We start from the raw sequence: 22627 nt of genomic DNA, 5'->3' as shown, positions 1-22627 counted from the left end.
TAACTGTATTATTCTAGGTACTCATAGTATTCTCATCCTTCTCTCTAAGGATGAAAGACCTGAAAAAGAAGGAATGTATCTTACAATCTTTTTATTCCTTGCACTCCTGACTCTCTGGGTCACTTTTACTCCTAAACACTGCCCCAATAGGAAGAAAAAAAATTGAAAGAAGAAATGTAAAATTTCCAAGGAACAACATTACTTAAGCAAGCAATTGCACTAAGGTTGTTGAGGGAAGAATGGCTAAGCCTCCAGCCCGTGCTCCCACTAGACAGGCTTGTCCATACAACTTCCATTCAGCAAACACCTTGTGCTTTGCTGTGATTTGAACAGGATTACTCAGGTAAGCAAAGAGACGCTGACGCAGACATCGAAATATGCACATGTCCGCGTAGACCAGGATATGCATATTAATCGCTTTTATTACCGCCTCCACCAGCGGATCTCAGTCGGAGAAGCGACAGGTGAGGCTGCGAGCAAAACCACACCGCCGCCGCCACCGCCGCCTCGACCTGAAGAGTTTCACCGGCGGGTTCTTCCTTTGCGCCTGACGCTCGGGACGAGCCCCTGGGGCCGGCGAGCGGCTGGAGGAGCGGGGACACCACCGCAGCCCCGCCGGGCAGGCGGGAGGAGGGAAGAGGGCAGGCGGCAGGGCAGGACAGGCAGGCGGCCCGGGCCCGCCTCCCCCGCGGCCCCTCCTCCCCCGCGGCCCCTCCTCCCGGACGTGCCGGCGGGCCGGGGCGGCCGCCGTTCCCCTGCGCTGCCTTCCCGCCCCGGCCGCGGAGCGGAGCCCAGCCCGGCCCCGTCGCTGCGTTTGCCGCCACCGGGCGGCGGGGGGGCGGCCCGAAGGTGCCCCCAGAAACGCGTCCCCGCCCCGGGAGCAGAGGAAGCATCTCGGCGGCGGCGTCCCCGGCTACCGGTGCTTCGGGAAGCTCGCCGCGAAAGCCGGTTCCTGGCCGAGGAGGGTCCGGTACGTCTGTGGTGAGGGGTGCCCCCAGGCCGGCGTCATCCCAGCCCCGCGAAGGCCCCACCCGAGCGACCATGTCTCCCGCTAGCAGCCGGTGGCCGGTTTGCTGGCTGGTGGTCACCTGCGTGATGCCCAGACCTTCCCTGAGTCAAGAGTGCTCCGCGGAGAAAACGGAAAATGCCATCATCGATATAAGCCTATCTCTGCCCAAAGGCATCAGGGGCGCAGAGCCAGTGTACACCCCAACCCCAGAGGCTTGCGTTCGCGCTTGCTGCTCGGGGGAAAAGCTGTCAGGTAACCGGCTCCTCTTTGGTCTTTTCTGTTACCGCGTACAAACACTTGGGAAATTACTTCTGAAGTTGTCTGGCACAAGGGTATTGCTATATTCAGCACAGAAACATTAAGTTATCCTTTCATTCACGCTGCGACTAGTAAGAGCTCGCAGCGGCTATCCTGTTTTGCCAAGTGTGATGTTATATCTTAATGCCAGACCCCAGGGGTTTCAAGGAAAATAGTGGCAGTAAAGAAACAGTGGCAATTTTAAATGTTAAAAACTCTCAGATCCCCGAACTCGAAGATGGGTAAGCTGTATTTAGTAGATGCACTACAAAGTAACTGACGTTTTGTGCTACGTTTAATTTTAGCTGAAAATGAGAGTGCTTACCCTTCTCCGAGATGGCTGGTTTGCATCAAGCTCTTGGAGCAGTAGGAGGTACAGCAGCAAGTAGAAATGACAGTGGTAAAAGTAACCCCCCAAGCATCAACAAGCCAAGAGATTCCTGAGATGTGATGGGAAAAGTGTATAAATAATTTCCTTCCCCATGTCCATATCAAGGAGGTTTTCAGATTTATCAGGATTTGCAAGCGAGAAATTATTATATAAAGTGGTGCCAGTGCGGTACAGGTAAGGGGAGGATAAGGGATTAGACTCATTATTTCCCCAAGTTCATCTGTACAGGAAGAGGAAGGTGTGACCTTCTGTATATTGGCCCTGGGCCATTCTTTTGCAGTCCTGAATTGTTTTTCCTGTAGGAATGTTATATGTTAGTACTTTTCCTCTTACTCACATGAGGAAAAACTAATTTAACAGACCAGAGCTTATTATCAAGACGGTATAAAAGTTCTTATTGCTGAAATATGTATATATCATGTTTTGCAGGAGACAAGAAGTGTAATTTGATGATTTTTGATGCTCGAAGGACAAGCGCACATCCAAACTGCTACCTGTTTTACTGCCCTAGCACAGAGGCTTGTCCAATGAAACCCGCAACAGGATTTGTGAGCTACAAGATAACTAGAGGTAAATAATAGTAAAAGCCACCGATCCGCACCATAGATGACCTTTGCACCTCTGACTTTTCAGTAGTGACCAGAAAATTTTGGGAGGTTGTGTTTTTAGTAAAATGTTCTAAGCTAAGCACTGTAATTTGAAAATGCTGCTCTTTTGCTTCGTGGGAGATGGATGGGTAGGTGTGTGATGAGCTCCTGCGTGGGCCCAGCTTCCCAGTTGGAATAACATCCCGAGCCTTATAAAATTCTTCCACATTAGATTCAGAATTCCTCATAATTTTCCCTTGCTTAAAACAAAAAGAAGCTGCTTCCATCTTGATATATTAAAGAAGGAAAATTTCCTGTACTTCCTGTACATAATGCTGAAAAGTATCGCTGAAAGCAGTGGAAATACGATGCCCTTGTAGCCGTCTGTGTATTCAAAGGATCCGTGCTACACTGATGAACACCATATACACACAGGCAGAAACACCGTGCAAATGTTGGGCAAGCCTTGGAGCACTGCTGTGATGTTACCGAGTAATTGGCAATAGTAATCATTATTTTCTGCTTTCAGTTAGGGAACCTGAAGCACAGATGCAAACGGACTAAGCTCAAAGCTTTATGGCATGTGGGCTGCACACTCAGAAATTTCTTGCTATCTGTCATGTGCTGCAGGATTTTTAATAGCAAGTCTTACTTGTTGACTGACGACTTGCACCAGACCTGTTTGAACGGCTCAGATAAGAAACTGATAATTAGACTGTCGTCCTGCCAAGAGTTCACAAGGTGGTTTCAGTGTGGCTGCTTGAGAGAGCAGAAATTTCCTATTTCCAGAGACTGAACTTTTGCTGAAAAAGAGAACTTTTCCAAGAGGAACTATGCAAGGAGTGACAGCAGGATACGTAGAAAGATTATTCACATAATGTTACAGAATATTTTTGTGCAAGCACAATCACACAGGAATTGGGCAAAAGCAATGCGCAACAAATGAATTGCATGCCTGTAAAATTATCATAAGAACTATTCTTTTCTCCAGCTTTTTCTTCATTAGAAGAATATAGGGGTTTCAAACAAAGAAACAGGAAATGTAATTGTGCTTGTGCTTTCTTCATGCATGTAGTGTAATGCTCAGTTAACAACTTGATTACATATACCATCTATTTTTCATTTTGTATTTTTTAGCTTCTGTGAACATTGAATTATGGAAAGGTTATGATAGCTTACTTACCTTATGTTCCTAATAAGTTTTCAAAGGTAGCACCTGAGCGGTGTTGGTACTGACAAACATTTCAAGCTCTGTTTCTTCACTTGAGAATCTGCATGTGGTTACACTGAAAACCAGACTAAAAGGGAGAAAGATACTCTACTGGTAATAAAGCAACTTAAAATACTGACGCTATGTTAGTAATGAGATTTTGTTTTTCTTTTTTTAACTATTCTTGTGGCTTGGTAAGTAATGGAAACAACATATGGCTTGGGAAGTAAAACATTTCCTGGTCCCAGTCGCAAAGAGCTATTGCTGAAAAGAAATAACATTTCTGATTTCTGCTCTTCATGTACTACTTTGGTGTTTGCCTTTTCCACCCCACTAAGGTACTGGTGGGTCCTAGCAAAGTATGCTCAGGAGGTGCTTTAGTTTGTTTTTAAGAGTGACAACCCTGAAGTTTGGTTTCTAATGTAGCTTATTGGATTTGAGATATCAGCAGGACCACTTCATTTTTTAAATTTCTTTTTAGAGGTTGACTTGTGTAGTGCCCTTGTTCTTTCTTACCAACAAACACATCTATCCTAGTACCCCAGCTGTACCTCGCACATGACAGTTTTGGGCAGTTGCATTTGGGAGCTTGTAATCTAAAATGGAGACAAACAATACTATAAAATCAATGTTTGATGCTGAAAATGTGGAGTAGAGTTAGTTAGTGCAGGCAGTTAATTAATCTGAGTGCTGCAGAGTAGCAGTGATACTTAACTCCCATATGGGACTCGTCACGTATCCTCCCTGTGCTCCCTCCACCCATCCTTTGAACGCTGCGTGCACGCTCCGTGCTTTTCGAGCTGTTGCCCAGGCCAGCGAACTGAAGATGACATAGCATGCTGCAAGTGCTTTGTAGCTGTCACACTACATCCGCTGTTTGTTAAACGTACGGGGGGGGAGCGTCCATGGGAGTGCGTCGGGAACAAGGAAAAAGTGAGCTGGGGACTGACTCCGGGGTGGTGACAGGCCATTTCCTCACTAGTATGGAAACGTGTCCAGAGCTGCAGAAGCAGCTGAGAGTTTGGGTGTCTTTGACCATACAGTTTTTGATTCTCTAATAACTGAACATTCTGTTATTTAAAGCCACTTTCTAAAAACAGAGTATGGCTTTATCTCTAAGTAAGACCTTGTGGTTGTAGTCCATTATCTCTATTTAGGATCTTACTTTGCTAACAAGCTGGTGCCTGACTGGAAGGTTAGGATAAAAAATGGTGTTTATGATTCAAGTGAAAGATTTGCTGTGCTCTTGTTTAAAGCATTGCCAGTTTTTTGGTTTGTTGTTTTTGGGGTGGGTTTTTTTGCATTTCATTTTTTTGTGGAGTCTTAGGGCTTGGAAATGTATATTAAAACAGCAGCCAAGTAGGCTTCTTTGCATGTATAATAAAACTGAAATAAATCCATCCCTCTAAATAAGCGTTCCTACTTGAGAAAAAAGTGACAATGAAAATGTCATGGACTTTTTGTTATTTACTTCAATTCCAGTGCAGTTAACAAACCTCTTTGTTTCTATAAAAAAAAAGATGAGTGAGAGTCAGAACTACTTGAGAGGATGTTCCCTTTTACATGTTCTGTGCAGCAACTGAATGATAACGATTACATATATATGTGCATATATTATATATATGCATGTGTGTATATATATATATAAAAATCTGAATGATAACAGCCAGTCTTCTCAAGAGCTCATGCTCACCCAAAGTCTCTCTATAATACCTGTGTAGAATCAGGTACCTGCTTGGATTATCGATTGTATGGAATTTCTGTCACATGACGCTGTTGCCCTGCTTCCAAATTCTATTAAATAACATTCACCTACCTGGTTTGCAAGCAATACATATCGACTTTGGGAGAAATGATCAAGTGCAGTCTGCTTCTTGCAGAGGCCTTCACTGCAAATACCTTGGAGACTCAGAGCAGTGTCTTTCTTCTCGCATGGCAGTAGGAGCTCAGGTCCTTCCTACAAATCAGTATGCGTATAAAATGGTCTATAAAATGGGGATATCATTGCCACCTTGTATCACAAGACAATTTTTGTATGGGAATTGAATTGTATCAAACAATCACAGGGTTCTTGGCTATTACAAGAAAGGGGAGTATATAATCATCTTGGCTAGGTGGAAATGTGTACATCTGACAAATAAAAGTGAAGTTGATAGTATCTACTTCTTAACTGACAGAGGCTGAGAATGGTTTAAAGGCAATGAGCCTACTTACTCTGCATTGCACTGCTACATAAAACACTGATATGCATGCAATATGAGTATAAAACAATTAGATTGGGACGCTTGCTCTGCACAGGTGAATTCTGTAAGAAGTGGCAGTCAGGGTCTGGTGTGCCCAGGCTTGAGACTGGCAGGTCTTATGACACAGAATTTAAAAGTCACTCACCATATTTTAGAGAAAGGAAGATCTTGATGCCTCAGTTTCTTTAGTCATTACTTTCTGGAGCACCCTTATATCTCTCTTACTAGAAATACAAATTGTTAGGGTAAGCCTGTGGTAGTCAAAAATAGATTTAATAATTAAATACTGGTATTTCCTTTCTGTTTCCAGACACCCATGCTCTGGAGGATACATCCTTCAGAAATGAGGACTTTTCTTCAAATGGGTATTCTTTGCCTTCGGATGCTGGAGCCTTTATTTCTCGCAGTCAGACTAGCCATCAGAATCGTACCGCTGCTTTGCAACAACCTGTCTTTCATCAGGCATCTGAACTCCTGAACCACGTGGCCAAGCAGTTAGACAGCAGTGAATTTCATACAGTTTTTCCTGAATCTGAAAGGGCAAAACATGCTGAGAGCTTAGACCCCATCCCGAGGCAGGAAGTAATTAGCCTGCTGTCAAATACGCCTTCTGCTGTTCGAATTGGAAACCCCTCTGCTTCGTTCCCCACCACTCAGGCTAGTGTTCCTGAACCCAGCAGTACTACTCTTACTCCTCTGCCTACAAGTACCACCAGACTGGAACCTCGTACAACCTCTCTGCCTGCTGGTGGTGCTAAACCTACTGCTGTCACCAGCACCACAACTACCTTTCTGCCTACTGTGAACACTGGAGCTAAACCTGGCATCCCTGCCGCCACCATCGCTGTTACTCGTGTTCCTCTTTTCAGTCCCGCAACTTCTGCTTCTACTTCAACAACCAAGCAGGTGACCATGAATTCCAGATCTGCTACCACCCCATCAGGGCTAAGAACTCCAGCCATCCCTCCTGAGCCAACAGTTGTCTCTTCCAATGATACCAGCCATGTTACGCTCCTCTCTTTTTCAGGTTTTGCTCTGTCTACTAGTGATTCCCCCATGGCTTCCCAAAACGACCCTCAGGGTTATGACCCATCAGATTCAGAAAGCTACCTGCCAGAGAGTGTTCTCAGAGGGAAAGGTGTTGTTCAGCTGGGAGAAAAAAGCAGCCTTGTAGCAGCTTTGCTTTTTGGGGTGATATTTTTTTTACTAGTTATTGCACTGATGGGGAAGAAAATATACGAATCTCTTCGGAAGAGACATTATACCAGGCTGGATTACTTGATCAATGGAATGTATGCTGATTTATGACGGGGAGAGGGAATAAGATTGTGAGGAGCATCTCTCATCTTTGAGAGGACAACTCTGAAATGGAACAGTAAATATTGAAATCTCAGAAGAGGATGGATTCCTTTTTTGGCAACTAATGGGAAAGCAGCAGATGGCTTTGGTGGGCAAGAGAACTGCTTTTTCTATGCTGAACCGTAATGTCTATAATTTTTGATTTATTACTAAATCTGGAAAATAAACACTAAAATCCAAGTTAAGCTAAGAAGGTCTTATATTTAAGGAGAAGCAGCATTTGAAGAGCTTAATCTGTACTGTGACAAGATTAGTGGAACAGAAGTACACCTAATAAATTGAGTACCTGTGCAGTGCATGAGTGTTTTCAATGCTACTTGCACCCAAATGCCCTAGTGTTACACAACTGTCTGGCAATCCTATTTACTCTATCTGTAGCCTTAAAGGAGTACTTAGTAGTAGAGCTTTGCATCCAAATGGTTTTAGGTACAAACAGTAAAAATTGTAGTACACATAACATAGTTGGCTTAATTTTCCTTAGCTACATATAGGTTATGGATATATATGTGTCTTTAATGTTTTTTACGGCATACATCACAAGCTATCCTTAAAATCATGTGCTGCAAATTTGAGTTTGCCTTTTCTGAAGAGCTCACCACCCTGTAGCACATTGGGTTTTTGTGGTATATATCAGAAAAAGTTTTTAGCATATCAAAGTAAAGCAAGCTGCAATCAAGGTCTTTCATGACAAATGTCATGACCAAGTGACTTGGCATATGCATGAGAGAGAATCTGTTCTAATACACCTAAATCCCTAACAGTTGAAACTTAACACCTGATCACAGAACGGGCAGAAACTTATGAGGGGACTTAGCAAAGACAACAGCTGTACTATCAGCAGAAGACACAGAAAAGGTGTGGTCTCCATTTGCTGACCATCTAGAGGGATTGAAGAGAAGTAAGAAAGTTTTAAAGGAAAATGGTGGCTATGTAGGAGGATACCAGCCTCAAAGAAGTTTCCTGCAGTCAGCAGGAGCGGATGAACAAGGTTGCATCATCTTCATGTTTCTGGCATTCTCCTACTTCCCTCACCAGGCTGGTTGCTCTCAAAAGAGCTGCTTGTAACAGTGCTGGACTTGCTGTCCCTTCTGAACGCACAGAGCTCTTAGTGGCTCTCAGAGCACACCCTCTTCACTTCTAGAGTCATCTTCATGTGACTGGTAATAAGCATAGCTGCTCTATATGTTTCCCCACCTCTGGAACAAGAGATGAATGAGAGTATGTGTGAGCATCTGCTGCTTGCTACACAACTTCCAGTTCGTATTATTCACATTTCCCTTCATATACATGCAGTCTAAACCTGCTTTTAGGATGAAAGACTAGATTTCAAAGTATCCATGTGGCAGGCAGCACAATCAACAACAAATGTCAAGACAGAGAAAGAAGGGTGCCTCATGAATACAGGGAAATAATTCTATTACAAAATATGAAATGTGACTCACGTCCAAGAGGTTCCTAGATCTGTCAAGCGCAGTGCAGTGGGAAGCAGGCGTGATCCAAAAATGGCCTCAAGGCAAGTTTTCTGAGAGCTTTAACAATAACTTTATGCAGAAAATTCTCTGAAAATTCCATTATCCAAGATCAAAGAAAAGTCAGTGTTCCTATGTCAAGAAGTTGAATTTTTACTATAGGGGGGCTGCAAATTGCTTTACAGATACAAAACCAGCTGGTCTTCTACACTGCTTAAGTCTGACAATGCTTAGATGAAAAACATTCTGGATAACCTCTTAAAAGTGAACAAAATTACAAAAGAAAAGTATCTCAAGTTCATCAGCTTGTCTGTTGACTGTACTTTGTGCAACCTCAGTTTCTTTCTTCCCCCTTTTTTTTTTTAATAGCTATTTTCAAAGGTTTCTGGTTAAGGAACATGATAAGGGGGAATAACATTTCTGGGAAATGAGTTCATAAAATGATAAGTACTAGGCCCAGTTGTGGGCTGTAAAAATGCAGGTGCAGATCTGAGGGTGACTGTAATCTTCTCTCAAAAGAACTACAACCTCCTGAGAAGCCTTCTACATTGCTGATGCCATCACGGCAGCTTATTGCAGGAGAGGTGCTGAGAACAACCCCTGAATCCTCACTGTGCATTTCTGCTGTAATAACAAATTTGTTGGAGGGAGACATGGTTGGTATTAATTGATACAGTCCAATACAGTAGAGATACATTCAGGAGACAGCAGGCAGACATATCTCAGGGTCGTTCAGGGCGCTGGGCATATATTTGGCTAATATCATTTGAAACATCGCCCTCCAACCCAAGCAGCAACGTGTATCAAGCACAGTGAATGGCAGAAGTAAAGCAGAGAGGTGCACGGGTACCCATGACTAATTTGGTGAGCAGAGCAGAGTGGCCTTTCACAATTTTTGAGTGAAAAAACCAACTTTAAATGTTCTTACATTAAAAATCCTTTTTTACATTTGAGCAAAGAAAAGTAGGTTCTAGGCAGGTGTACTGAAACACTTATCTTTTTTTTTTTTCTCATCCATTTGTCTTGTTGAATTAAGAGCAAACGGGGAATTGTTAGGTGACCAGTTTGGATCTTTCTGGAGGGGCATTTACAAGCTGTGTTTGAACACTAGAGGGCAACAACAGTTTGTTAAATAGAATTGACAAGTTTTGAGGATGCAAATTTAAAAATGTTTTAATTAGCTCGGTTTTTAACTTTCCAATCAATGGCTATTTCATTGCAAAAATATTTTATAGGAAAGCAATTTTGTTTATTGGAAGGTTCTGGGTGGAGGATTATATATGCACACTTTTAAAACTTACTATGTCATATAGGGGTAGTGAACAGCTGTAGAAGACAACAAAACTAAGCATATTATCTTCTCTATTTTAATAATGTTAAATCAGATTGCATTATTAGTCATGTATTGGCATTGCCAGTTCACAGAGCAGGAGAGAGAGATTTCCTATCATTCTTTCAACTATGCTGCTTAATTATATGCATTTTCAGAGCTTGCTTATTTGTCTGGATAATGCTCTTGTATCATGAAACAGAAAGGAGTGAGACAGAGTAACTGTAAAAAATCCATCCAGTTTTTTATGCTTTTCAACACTGTTTATATAAAATTTCTGTGCAGTCTTCTGTTTTTCCATTGACATCTCCTATGGTCTTAACTGTGCACCACGCTCATGTCACTGGATCATCAGCTGTCACAATATGATGACAACCTGCACACTTGGGGTGGTTCTTTCTTAAGGTAACCAGTTATGTTATGGTTCAAGGCCAAAAGCTGTTTGACTTTAATCATCTGGAGAGTGTAATAAATGCTGTAGCTGCTTGTTTTCATGTTGTTGTTTTATAGTGCTGAGCAAACATGAAGTGTGTAAATACAGAATGCTGTGAACAAAACTGTTTTGTGGTATTGTACAGTAAGGCAAATAGAAAGCCCAAATTTTATAACCACTGCAAACAATCATAAAGAAATAAATTGCAGATCTATTTGAGATGGATGAGAAGAGCGCATCGTCCCTGCCTCAAAGGGCTGCAAACTCAGTATGGCATGTTCTCTTCAAATGTTCTCTTCAGTGTGTTGTAATTCCTGTAAGAGTAGGAAATACTTATACTCAGGATTCTTTCAAGTAAATTACTAACCAACCAACAGAAACAAAAAAACAAAAAAGAATTATATGAGAAGACAGTTTCAAAACTGAATCTTATTTTCCTTTCTCCTACAAAACCATCTTAGTGGATTTGAATCTGTTGACACCATTAGATACTGCTTTGATCCCACCACCCCACACTCCATGCTGATAAAAACATAGAGTTTAAAGTGCCATTATTGCAGTCAACAGATTCCACCCAGTATCTCTTCATATAGAAGAGCTATACTTTGTGCTCTGTCACACTCCTGAAATTGGCCTAGACTGCTGGGCCCTTCCTATGCATTACTCATTCTCTCATACAGGTAACATACTTCTCTACCTCCCTGTTCATTGATAGTTACGGGACAGCTGCTCCCCTCAGCTGCATCCCCAAGTCTTGCACATCCCTTCAGGAGTGTACATGCTATTCCCAGATGCTTTACCAGCCTCTTGATGGGTAGATCCCCTGGAGGATTGGGATATATTGAAAATTTTACTTCATCTTCAGGAAGCCTACACTCACTCTTAATCTCACAGTCTAAATTTGCTTTTTTCTTCTAGGTCTCTACACTTCTTGAGGATATAAAAGTGCAAAGCATAAAACTGCTGTTCTTTGTCCTCTGTGTTTGGTAGATATTATAAACAATGAATAAATGTATTTTTAAGTTTCAGTACAACTACGCTGGATCACTGTTTCCTGTATATTGGCTCACTTCATGAAAAAAAAACCTGAGGGTTGTGCATTAACTTCTGTTCTGTTACTCCTCTCCTTCCAACATATAAAATGTCATGGTCTTAAGTGCCAAAAGGGTTTATATATGCCATGTCCAAGGCATTCTGATCCCTCTTCTTTTTGGTTTGCTTTGTGTTTAATCGAAAATTGAAAATTCCATCATACTGACAACACCCAGGAATAGTCATCAGATAATCTGTGCACTCTATATTTTCTCAAAGACATTTTACAAGCAGTTAACATCCAGAACAACTTCAAGATGTTGTAGGTTAGACTGGCTAAACCATAGGCGTGTTTTGAAACATTTGCTGATCTGAGCAGTCACTCTGAAGACCACAAAGGTGTTTCTTCAAAATGCTAGGATGGTAAGGATGGCTATATAAGGTATAAGTACTTATAAGGTGCTTTGGTACCTGCCACATCAGAGAAGCAGCTGAGTTCTGGCTGAATGTTCAAAAGCCACTGGGACCACCACCAGGTTTTCTCTGTGCCCTGCCTACACTGAAAGAAGGATGTGATCAGTGGTGCTTAGACTTTGACACTGTGATTTTTGCAACTCTTCTCAACAACACCCAGATTGAAAATTTGCACAAAGTTCAAACATTTATTCTTGTGCTAGGAAGATGATAGAAAAACCTTCACTATGACACAGATTTCCTATTTCCTGCTGTTTAGTTAGTTTCTGAGTAAGTTTTTCTGTTTGCTTTTATGAAAGAGCCTTTTTTCCCTACCCCTAAATCCAAGTTCCACTGACACTACTGAAATCCTTCTGTGTAAGGATTTGGATCCTCCAAGTAGGGATCCAAGTAAGTTTGGATCTCCAAGTAAGTTATGAATCAGATGATCCCTTTACTTCAGTGGCTGTGTGCTGCTCTGTGCATGCAACTCCCATTGGTGTCAATGGGAGGTCCTCCAGCACATAGTTTATGGCTATAAGTCAAGTCCTCCCACTTAGTGGCTTATAACTTTCCAAAACAATCGCCTTATAGGATGACAGGACTTCTCAGCCCAGAGGTAAAATTTCTGAAAGAATCCGAAGACCATTTTCCCAGCTGCTTCTGATTATTTAACTATGACAATGTTCTCCTTGTTTTGTTTCAGGGCACAAAATAAGGAGTTCAAATGTTTTTCCACCATGTGATAACTCAGGCACTATTTCTGGAAAGACTCCAGATTTGGCATATGCTGTATGTTGCCTTTACGGAGCACTCGGTTTTAGAAAGGGCAAAAAATAATTTGTTTGTGAGGTATAGTTTTAAAAAAGTGAGAACAGCTTCTGCTATGCTGCTGTGTGAACAAGACACACACGTGGCTTTCCTACACTGACAAATACATAAAGCAAGGGTATACGCCATTCAAATGAACATTGTAAAGGATGGTAGAGTTTTAAAAGTGAAGGGCCTGAATGCTGAAGTCTATCCACATACTACATCTAGCAGAGAGAGTGTAAGCTTTCCCAGAAATATGTTGGAGACTCTATCTGAAGGGTGAGTTGAGGGTAGTTCAACTGCCATGATGTTTTTGCAGTTGCCAAGAATGGGTATCACTGGTGACAGCAGACATCTCCAATGGCTACCCCATCAATTGGTAACAAAAGTGATTTCCCGGAACTCAGTCTGCATACACCAGCAACAGCAAAAAGAGCAACCAATAAAGTGCGTACATGCTACAAGCTTGTACAGCTTACTTCCTCGTGTCTGGAGCGTCTCCTGACTTTGTAAAACATCAGGCGTTCAGAATATAGAAGGTGGTTATCCTGGGCAGCAATCCAGATGGAGTTAAAGTGGGCAGATGTGGCAGCTGGGGTCCATGATCTTGCACAAAAGCAAGTCACCGTGCACCAGCTGGCAAGTGACACACTGGTTCTTGTACCTGTTCTGCTGCCAGCTGACACCTACATTCCAGTTGAGACTGTAGAAGGAAAGTATGCTTGAAAGGTGAATTCAAAAGATGAGTCTTGTTTTGGGGGTAAAGTTTATAACTTTGTAACTGACCCCAATTTTTTTTTTTACTTTAGTTAATTTTCCCTGATTGAATGTTGATTAAGTCCTAATTAGAAACGATCTTGGTTGCAGGTCCTGTAATGGACCTGGTAAAACAAGATAGGTCTCTCCAGGAAAGACCTTACATATTTTTCATTTGGCTTTTGATCTAAAATGTAACAAATCTTGTTTCAATCTTTAACTCAGCTCAACTTATATTTATTTTACCCTATTACCATCAGTTGTGACAACTCAATACCTATCCTCTACCTTCTTTTTCTGCACAGCCATTCCGTTGTCTATCCAATGTTGTTCAAGAGTGGAGGTCTTGCACAGGGAAGAAAATGGGAATTTGCCTTTATATTTGCTAGGTTGTGTTTTGCTTTAGTTTTCAGATCCTCCTATTTAAAACTGAAGAGTGTTTTAAATTTGAATTTTGATGTTCTAAACTTTCTTTTGAAATGGTACCTATGTAGCAGAATAATTACTGGGTGATCCATATGTCAAGGACCCAGGGCTGCATAATGCTGAGTGCTTTTTGCTCATGAAGAGGTCTTTCTGAATCTATTGAAACAAAAAACAGTATCTCAGAAAAAACAGATTTTGTCCTTTTTTTGTCTCAAAGAGCCATGACAAGTGTTCTAGCTACATCATAGGCATGAGTCTCAAACGATTTGTGTTCATGTAAGTATAAACCATGGCACATATTTAATGGAAAGAATAATAAAGAGAACTGGCAGATGCATAGCTGAGTACTCTAAACATTCTGTGCAGAAACCGGGGGAGCTGCTGGGGCACCAAATGAGACCAAGAGCTACAGCTCTTCTGCTTGTACACTACGATCACTCAGTGGGGTAAACCAAATAAATAAAGTGAGAGCAAGTGCAGGTTGCCCAAACCTTGCTGTTTTGTAAAAGCTATAGAATGTGCAGAATGTCCTTGTTGCGTAATTGGAGAGATATGGGTTTGATGGATGGCCTATTTGATCGATAAGGAATTTGCTGGATGGCCAAATCCAGAGAGTCACAGTCAATGGCTAAATGTCCAAATGGAGATCAGTAACAAGTGATGTCCCTCAGGGGTCCATATTTGGACTGATACTGTTCAATATCTTCATTAATGACATAGACAGTGGGATCAAGTGCACCCTCAGCAAGTTTGCAGATGACACCAAGCTGAGTGGTGCAGTTGATAGGCTGGAGGGAAGGGATGCCATCCAGAGGGACCCTGACAGGCTTGAGGAGTGGGCCCATATGAACCTCATGAAGTTCAACAAGGCCAAGTGCAGGGTCCTGCACATGGGTTGGGGCAATCCCTAATATCAGTACAGACTAGGGCATGCATGAATGGAGAGCAGCATTGCAGAGAAGGATTTGAGAATACTGGTAGATGAAAAATTAGATATGAGTCAGCAATGTGCTCTTGCAGCCGGGAAAGCCAACGGTATCCTGGGCTACATGAAAAGAGTGTAGCTAGCAGGTCAAGGGAGGTGATTCTCTCCTTCTACTCCACTCTCATGAGACCCCACCTGGAGTACTGCATCCAGCTCTGGGGTCCCAGCATAAGACAGACATGGACTTGTTAGAGGAGGGCCACAAAAATGGCCAGAGGGCTGGAACACCCCTCCTGTGAAGAAAGGCTGAGAGAGTTGGGATTGTTCAGCCTGGAGAAGAGAAGGCTCCAGGGACACCTTAATTGTGGCCTTTCAATACTTAAAGAGGGCTTATAAGACAAATGGAGAGAGATTTTTACTGGGGCTTATAGTGACAGGACAAGGAACAATGGTTTAAACTGAAAAAGGGTAGATTTAGATTGGACATAAGGAAGACATTTTTTATGATGAGAGTGGTGAGAGACTGGAACAGGTTGCCCAGAGAAGTTGTGGATGTCCCATTATTGGAAGTGTTCAAGGCCAGGTTGGATGGGGCTCTGAGCAACCTGGTCTAGTGAAAGATGTCCCTGCCCATGGCAGGGGGGTTGGACTAGATGACCTTTAAAGGTCCCTTCCAACCCAAACCGTTCTGTGATTTTATGGTTCTATGAGTCTAACTGAGGTGTAGTACACAATGTGGGAGCAACAACTAAACAACGGGTATATATGATGCTCTGCAAACATTTTTTTCTCCTATCTTTAAGTGGTTTGGGTCTGTGGCTCCCATTGTTTTTTTTAACATGGTGACTGGAACACCTTTTGATATACTGAATTCATGATTTACTGCCACAGTGTACCATAGGATGAACATATCCTCACTAATGTTTCCTCCAGTTAAAGTGCCAGGATTCCTAAACCACAAAGGAAGATAGGACTCTAAATCATCATTTCTTTCAACACTTAGAGCTTTACTTATCTTAAAAAAAAAAAAGTGTTTGGGGAAAATAGCATTTTAAATGTATTGTTCAAAGAAAAGATTTCTTCATATGCCAAGATTAAATGGGGATTTTGTTCTGTGTAAGCTCTTTTCAGATCATTCTAAAGGTATTAGATTTTTCACAATTGTAGTAAGGAAAAAAATTAGTAGAAGTTGCATTAACTGCAAAGCTCTGACACTGAAAAAGGCATTGGAAGGAGCTTTATGAGTCAGGGCTATTCAGACACAATTCCCTGTCTTTTATTCAAAGATCCATGTGACCAAATACTGTCTTTGTGGGTTTGACTGGGGAGGGGGTGGAAGAAGGAAGGATGAGGAATGGATTGGATAGCCTCACTCTAATAACTTTTTTTTCTTGAGAGGAGAAAATATAATCTAATTATTCCAAAATGGAATATGACAATCCTTCAATAATATTTTTATAGGAGGCACAACTGTTTTAACAAATATATTTGAGGAGTGGGTCTGTCTTTCTCTGTGTTTTCCTTTGTCACTTATCTACATTTAGTTGCCAGCTGTACTGGAAGAGTCTTTCTCGAAGTCCACACTGTAAGGAAATTATTCAAGGAACTAATGGAGATGGAAAAGCAGCATATGAGACTTCAACCATGTATAATTGCCTCTTCTGTCCCCTCATCACATGAAGAATGAGTTACAGGCCATAAGCCACAGAAACCTTTATATACGGAGCCAGTGCAAGCTTAAGGACCCACATTTATCCCTGCTCTAACAGGCAATGAAATAAATGGGAGACACTTTAGCTAATGGCCAGGGTGAATGTGTGCCGAGCTTTTTGCTGTCCTGTGCCTGTATTTCAAGTATCTTTTTTGGAGGCATGGATGGTTACAGCATATCCTGCACTTAGTGCTGCTGCCAGTTGATAGCGGGGTAAGGGGGAGAATTTGGCACTGTTTCCACTTCAGCCATTCCCTCCAAGTCCTATAGCTTTGATGCAAAGATCACCATCTTTCTAATAAGCCAGAAATTCACTAACTGAATTAATGGCAAGGCCTGTTAAAAAAGGATAGACTGTAGAATCAGCCACTGTCGATTATCTTGGGATTTCATTAGTTGAGAAGTGAGCAAGGACTAATTAAAACTATTATCTGCATTGTGATTAGTTGATTTAAAGATTTAAAAAAAAAAAAAAAGGTAAGGATTTTGGCCTTGAAGTTTAATTACTCAAGAGTGGTATCATGCTCTAGGGCATTCACAATCATTTTTATGATTCTGAAATAAACTGGGGACTTACATGTGTCCTGCATGCTGCCTTTCCAGGCCTTGAAACACGCTTCCCACAGTGAAACATAAAACTTATCGAATAGAGTACGAGTAAGAGTTCTGAATTGTCAGAGGCATTGATTTTTCTCTGAGAAATGGTGGGTAATGGTAATTTAATGAAATGTTACAAAAAATATGCCTCCATCCTTATTTTTTATTACTACCTATAAAGCAATTAAGAGGGTAAAAAAGATTTGGGTTTTCCTTGATATAATAAATTGTTCCAACATCTTGCATATGTGTGACCTTACCTTACAAATCTCTTAAAAAAGGAGGGCTTCATAAAACATCACAGACTTTAAACCTAAAGTTTAACCATTAGAGGGCACTCTTTTCTGCTCTGAGGAACTCACCTTACTTTTCTAGCCTATTTTGAGAACTTACCTAACACCTAATAAAAATAACACCCTTGAAGAGGTATCACGGTTGATGATCCATAGCCACATTCTTGAGGTGCTTAGTGTCTCGGCTGAATTGCAGACTAATTTTTATATGAATATAAATAACATACATATAAACATAAGTATAAATAAAATATGAACATGAACATGGATATAAATAGAAATATCAATATGAAATATAAATATGAATCTTCCTCCCAGAGTTTGAACTGGAGAGGGATGAGTCTCTTTGCTTGCCATAAACTGCACTTCCATGGCACAGCACTTTAGCCCAGAAGTGGCTACTTCAAGTTGCAAATGAGCTCTTTCCTACGCACAGATGGTGTGTCACATCGGGTATACTACATAAAGATTGAAAATTGTTGTTGGAAAGATTGCTAATTCCTATGGCACAGTGACTTACCTTTCTTGACCATAGGCATAAATTCTAGTCATTAATCCCTGTGACTAAAAGAGTGCAAGCAAATGTACAACACTTTACCACTAACTGATTTTTAAACTTCAAAGGCTGCAGTGCAAAGCAGAATTGTTAAATATTATGGGTGCATATTGCAAAATGTTGAACTCCATGAAAGGGGTTTGAAAAGGAAATATTCTTAAATTGTTGTTGCTTAAAAGGCACGCACGTTATGGTTAATAGAGCCCAGATGCTGACTGGTTTTGAAAATCTGAGCAAACTAGAACAAAATAGTGTTTTGGTGTCTGTCAGCCTGAAATGTGAGCTTTTTTAAAAGGATGTTTTTGCTGTATCGACCTAGCATTAAAGTACTTTACAAATTTTAGAACTGTAACTTTCTCAAATGACATTTTTATAATTTGGCTTTGAAATGTAGCCACGGCTAAATATTCATAAGGAAAGACTTGGACTTGCCCTGTGGTCTGGTGGGCAGTGCCAAATTAAAATCAGAATCCTGCACGGTTCACACTGAAAACACAACCGCTGAAGAAGCGTATCCTCAGGCAGTGCTGTTTTCAACTCCCTAGGAGATGGAAGAGGAGAAAAGAGGTAGTAGGTAGACAGCCTGACCTTGGATGCACCATCAGCAGGAGTCCAAACTCTCCTCCAAAGACGTAAAGAAAATGCCCAAGCCTTTCAGGTCATCTTATTTCATATTTCCCCTTGGGGATATCGCCGGATTCCTGTTGGACTAGCTCGCCTGTACAGGCTGCTGAACTCAAGCACCTTCTCCTCTGTGAAGTTTTTGTTGTAAGGATTTTTTTTTAGCCACAAAGAAATGCAGTTCTCATCCTGGGCACGAAGCAACCTCTTCTGGTAGAGGAGATGGGAAAGAAAGAATGGGTATTATATTTAACGGGGAAAAATAAGCTAGTACTGAAACACAAGGAGAAGAGGCAACTCTGTATGTGATAAAAAAGGGACTTGATGGGATGTTTGATGGGAAAGTTGCCACAGAAGTAGCAGGAGTGCTAGTTTCTGGTGTGGTTTGACAGACTGAGGGGGGAACCCTGCAGATGGTAACTGCAAAGACAAATGAGGTTTCATAGCCTGGAGAAAATTTCTGGACCAGAGACATGACTATCAGTCCAAGGAAATCTGCTTGTAAGCTGCCTGTGTCCTGTTGACAAGGTGCAGTTCATAAGGTATGGGAGTAAAAGTGAGGTAAAAAACATGTCTGCTTGTTATTGAAGTTTAGGAGGGAATAGAAGATGTTGTACTCTATTCATTGAAGGAGGAACACCATGGTGAACCCATTGCACTCTTGGAACAGGATAAACCTCATCAGGCATATCTACCACATTTATTAGAGCTGACCTTGTTTTCGGGAAGAGTTGGATGAAGCATTTTTCTTTATAAACTGTATAACCTAGGCAAAGTGGCAAGGTGATGATGCAGCAAGTCAAGGTGTCCTCTTTTATCTGTGAAATGGTTGTAATGCAAATGGCTGGAGTTCATCATTGGTGAAGTCATCACTACTTCACGTCCCATTTCCTAAGCTATGCTGCTGCAGACTTTCCTGCTGGGGGCAAGAGAGGACTTGAACTAGAGTTTCAGTATGAAACCTTGGCCCTTTTGAAGTCAGTGAGGGTTTTGCCATTGACTTCAGAGGGACCAGGATTTCACCACGCCATGCCCATTAATTCTTGTTGAGACATTCAGCGAGAGAGCTAATTATGATAGTGGTTTTTGTGATGTGGGCAGCCACAAATTCATTTGCTGAGCAGCCATCTTCTCCTAACAGCTTTTGCTCATTAGGGACTTTGGTCCCAGTCCTACAAAAGATCCCATTGACTCCACTGGAATGCAGGGCACAATTCAAAGGTAGAGTGACTGTGGCAGTTGCTGCTGGTTTCAGGAGCTCCAGCTGCTGTCCCTTGCTCTCCTGTGTGCTGACACAACTGCTTGCGAGGCTGGGCCACCAACCAAACCAGGGAACTAACCCACGTATAAAAAAAACCTTTGGAAGCTCTTGTATCATTGAGCCACCATCTAAGTTCGGAGGTAAGGGTAAGCCTGTGCAGGTTTCTTAGCAGTTGGAGCCTCAGACTGGATTTGAGCTGGCAAACTGAGGTTTTTCTTTCTAAGGTTAATGGAAATAACTGTATCCAACAAGGGGAGCTTCTTACTGAAATAAGAGACATTCTCTCTCCACTCCCATTTACTTTGACTTTAAGCCTAAATAAAGGAACATAATAATCTCAGAGAAATCTTGCCTGTCAGAGGCTTTTCTGTGTGCAGTAATCTTGCCTTCTATTTTACTTTGTAAAAACCTCTGCCATGGAGTTAATTCTACATGTATGAATTAGAAATAAAGCTGAGAAACAGTTATGACATAGGCTTAGTCTTGAATCCTAAGTATTGATGGAAAAATGGGTTCAGAAAAGGCTACCTGGGCTGGAATATGCAGGCTGTGGGGGAAAGGGGCTAGGCTGAGGGAGGTGAAGCCAATAATCATTAAATGGCTCAGAGGAAACCCTGGCAGGAAAGGGCTCGAATTATGCACCAGTGTGAGGGGTGACAGCACACAATGTTCGAAAGCTAAAAATAAAACCAGTCAGCCCAGACAGCAGGGAAGGCATCTTCAAGAGTAAGAGCAACCAGGCAGGGGGTCAGGCTCCCAAGGGAGATAGTCAAGACACCAGAGTGTTTCCAGCAAAACAGGTAAGATGCGAGAGGGAACGGCATGTAAAGAAATGTGTTCTCTGATGCAGGGGTTCAGGCTTGAGGTTTTCCTTAGCTGTGCACTGTGCAATTAAGAGATGAAGAATTCATTACAGATCTGCCATACTTCATAAGAGGTTAATCAGAGATTTTGCAACATTATGAGTATACAGTATAAGGAAAATAAACCCACACACCTCTTTTTCTTCTGATTCCAATTAAGCAGTGAAAATAAATATAACGGTGTGCTCCTTCTGCTGGCTCCTGCAAAATCTAATGGTGACAAAGGTTAAATGTGGATTATCTACTGTCTAGGTCCATTTTTGCATTGGAAGCCCTTCCTCTCCACTATCCATGTGGATCTTGCTCAAGTTTGCTAATCCTCCCAGCTGACAGCACAGTAATGGAGCAGGCTACTTCATCCGTCTGAGAGTCAAGGACAAAATTTTGTCATGTGGACCTGGCCTCGGGCAGGTATTGCTGTTGAGTCGCATTGTTTACATTTTCAAAATGTTTTTTTTGCAACCTTGAAGGTTGAAAATATACTTCTTTTTGTAAAAAGCTCTAGTTTTTTTTTGTTTTTCCACAGTAAAACCTGAGAGTGATATTATCATCTGACTCCAGGAGCCTGATCTTAAGAGTCAGTCTACAATGCCCAGGCCTTTAATCTGGCCCAGATTTTATCTCCTACTGTAATCACAAGAAAAGCTATGAAAATATATGTTTAACAGATATGAAATTAAAAGTTAAATGTTTCCATCAGTTTCTAGTAATCTTGAAAATAATCAGACTTCTGAATGTAAGGATCTCAAATTTTGCTGCAAGTTGTTCTGCCTCATATCATTATCCTACTAACCAGCTGTCATATTTTATGCAGGAGGGAGAATGTGATGTAGACATTTACACTTTATGTTCCCTGTAGAAATCCTGAAGTAGATTTTCTAATCTACAGGAAATGCAAGAAAGCTGCATTTTGTACTGTTTATTAGAAATGAACGAAGTAGATAAGGAGGGAAGCTTTTTTAAAATGAGACTATATTACAAAATCATTAACTTTTTAGCTTCTTTAGAAAGAAAAGGTTGTGTTTATATAGATGCAATAGGGGAAGAGAGTAAGCTATGTTTAAACACAGCAACTCATTTTATTTGTAACTACTGCTCCAAGCAGCACAAAGCCAGCTTACTACATTTAGTTTAGCAAGGGGGACAAAAACCCAAACTATCCCCAAAAGTGCTGGGAAATAAATCACGCACCGTTACATCAGCCAAGCAGCAAGTCCTGCTAGGGAACGCCTGCTAGCTCTGCTCTGGGAAAGATCAAGATTAATGCTCTTGAATCTCCACACTGAGGGTACTAATTGTAACTTAGTTTTACCATATTGCTTTATTCCCGCCCCCCCCCCCCCCGATACTCTCATATTACCGCCCGCTCCCCCCAAGTTTTGTTTCTAATTCAATCGGCGGGGCAGCGCAGGCCGATAAATATTTAAACGCCAGCCTGACCCCGCGGCTGACCCCAGCGCCAGGCCCTGGGGAAGGGCCGAGGGGCCGCCCCAACCAGTCCCGGCCCTACAGCCTTCGCCTCGGAGATGCCAGCGTGCCCCTCCTGGAGAGCGGGCGGGCCACGCTTCAGGCAGGAGGAAGGAGCCCTGAGGAGCCCCGCGCTGCCCGGCCGAGCCGCGGCCGCCTTCACCTGGCGGAGAAGCAGCCGCCGCCTTTGTGCTGCTGCCGCCGCTTCTGCTCTGTGGCAGAAAGTAGTCCCGTCCCTCCCGGTCCGGTGTTGCTCCGCGGCCCACATCGCAAGCGGCGGAGGGGGTGAAGGACGGCAAGTAGTCCCACTGGAATGCGACAGCGGCGGCCGGCCCCCGCCGCGTCTCCTCACCCTGCCCGCGGGCGGGCACCTCGGGGAGCCCCGAGACTCCGCCCGCCCGCCCTCTTCCCTGGCAGCGGCCCGGCCCCGCCGGGGTACGGACCCCGCCGGGCTTTTGTCAGCCGTGAGGAGCCCGAGCCTGTGTGTGAGACTCTCCGTCTGTGAGAGGCTGCGCGCGCCTGCCC

The 22627-nt window shown here is 42.4% G+C and overlaps 1 protein-coding gene and 1 long non-coding RNA gene across 3 annotated transcripts; one reads left to right on the top strand and one right to left on the bottom strand.

Annotated features, from left to right (window-relative positions):
* Positions 1–709: 709 nt before the first annotated feature.
* Positions 710–10384, top strand: MANSC1 (MANSC domain containing 1). The gene is made up of 3 exons (XM_072876676.1): positions 710–1261; positions 2127–2267; positions 6048–10384. The coding sequence occupies exons 1-3, from the start codon at positions 1042–1044 to the stop codon at positions 7043–7045; spliced, it is 1359 nt and encodes a 452-aa protein (XP_072732777.1). The 5' UTR covers positions 710–1041; the 3' UTR covers positions 7046–10384.
* Positions 10257–22616, bottom strand: LOC140658370 (uncharacterized). Of its 2 annotated transcripts, none has more exons than XR_012044713.1 (4): positions 22266–22616; positions 20770–20845; positions 11832–13329; positions 10257–10642 (listed from the first exon to the last, which is right to left on the bottom strand). It is a non-coding gene; the product is annotated as an uncharacterized lncRNA (long non-coding RNA). The 2 variants fall into 2 exon arrangements; XR_012044714.1 differs by having other exon boundaries at positions 11832–11919.
* Between the last annotated feature and the right edge of the window lie 11 nt (positions 22617–22627).

The sequence above is a fragment of the Ciconia boyciana genome, chromosome 1 (assembly GCF_034638445.1).
Source record: "Ciconia boyciana chromosome 1, ASM3463844v1, whole genome shotgun sequence".
NCBI lineage: Eukaryota > Metazoa > Chordata > Aves > Ciconiiformes > Ciconiidae > Ciconia > Ciconia boyciana.
The sequence above is the reverse complement of the archived record's forward strand: the minus strand, read 5'-3'. Positions and strand labels throughout refer to the sequence as shown.

Coding starts and splice junctions, on each gene's coding strand:
- MANSC1 (XM_072876676.1), top strand. CDS start 1,042: ATGTCTCCCGCTAGCAGCCGGTGGCCGGTTTGCTGGCTGGTGGTCACC. Junction 1,262..2,126: donor CTCGGGGGAAAAGCTGTCAG/GTAACCGGCTCC, acceptor CATGTTTTGCAG/GAGACAAGAAGTGTAATTTG. Junction 2,268..6,047: donor GAGCTACAAGATAACTAGAG/GTAAATAATAGT, acceptor TTCTGTTTCCAG/ACACCCATGCTCTGGAGGAT.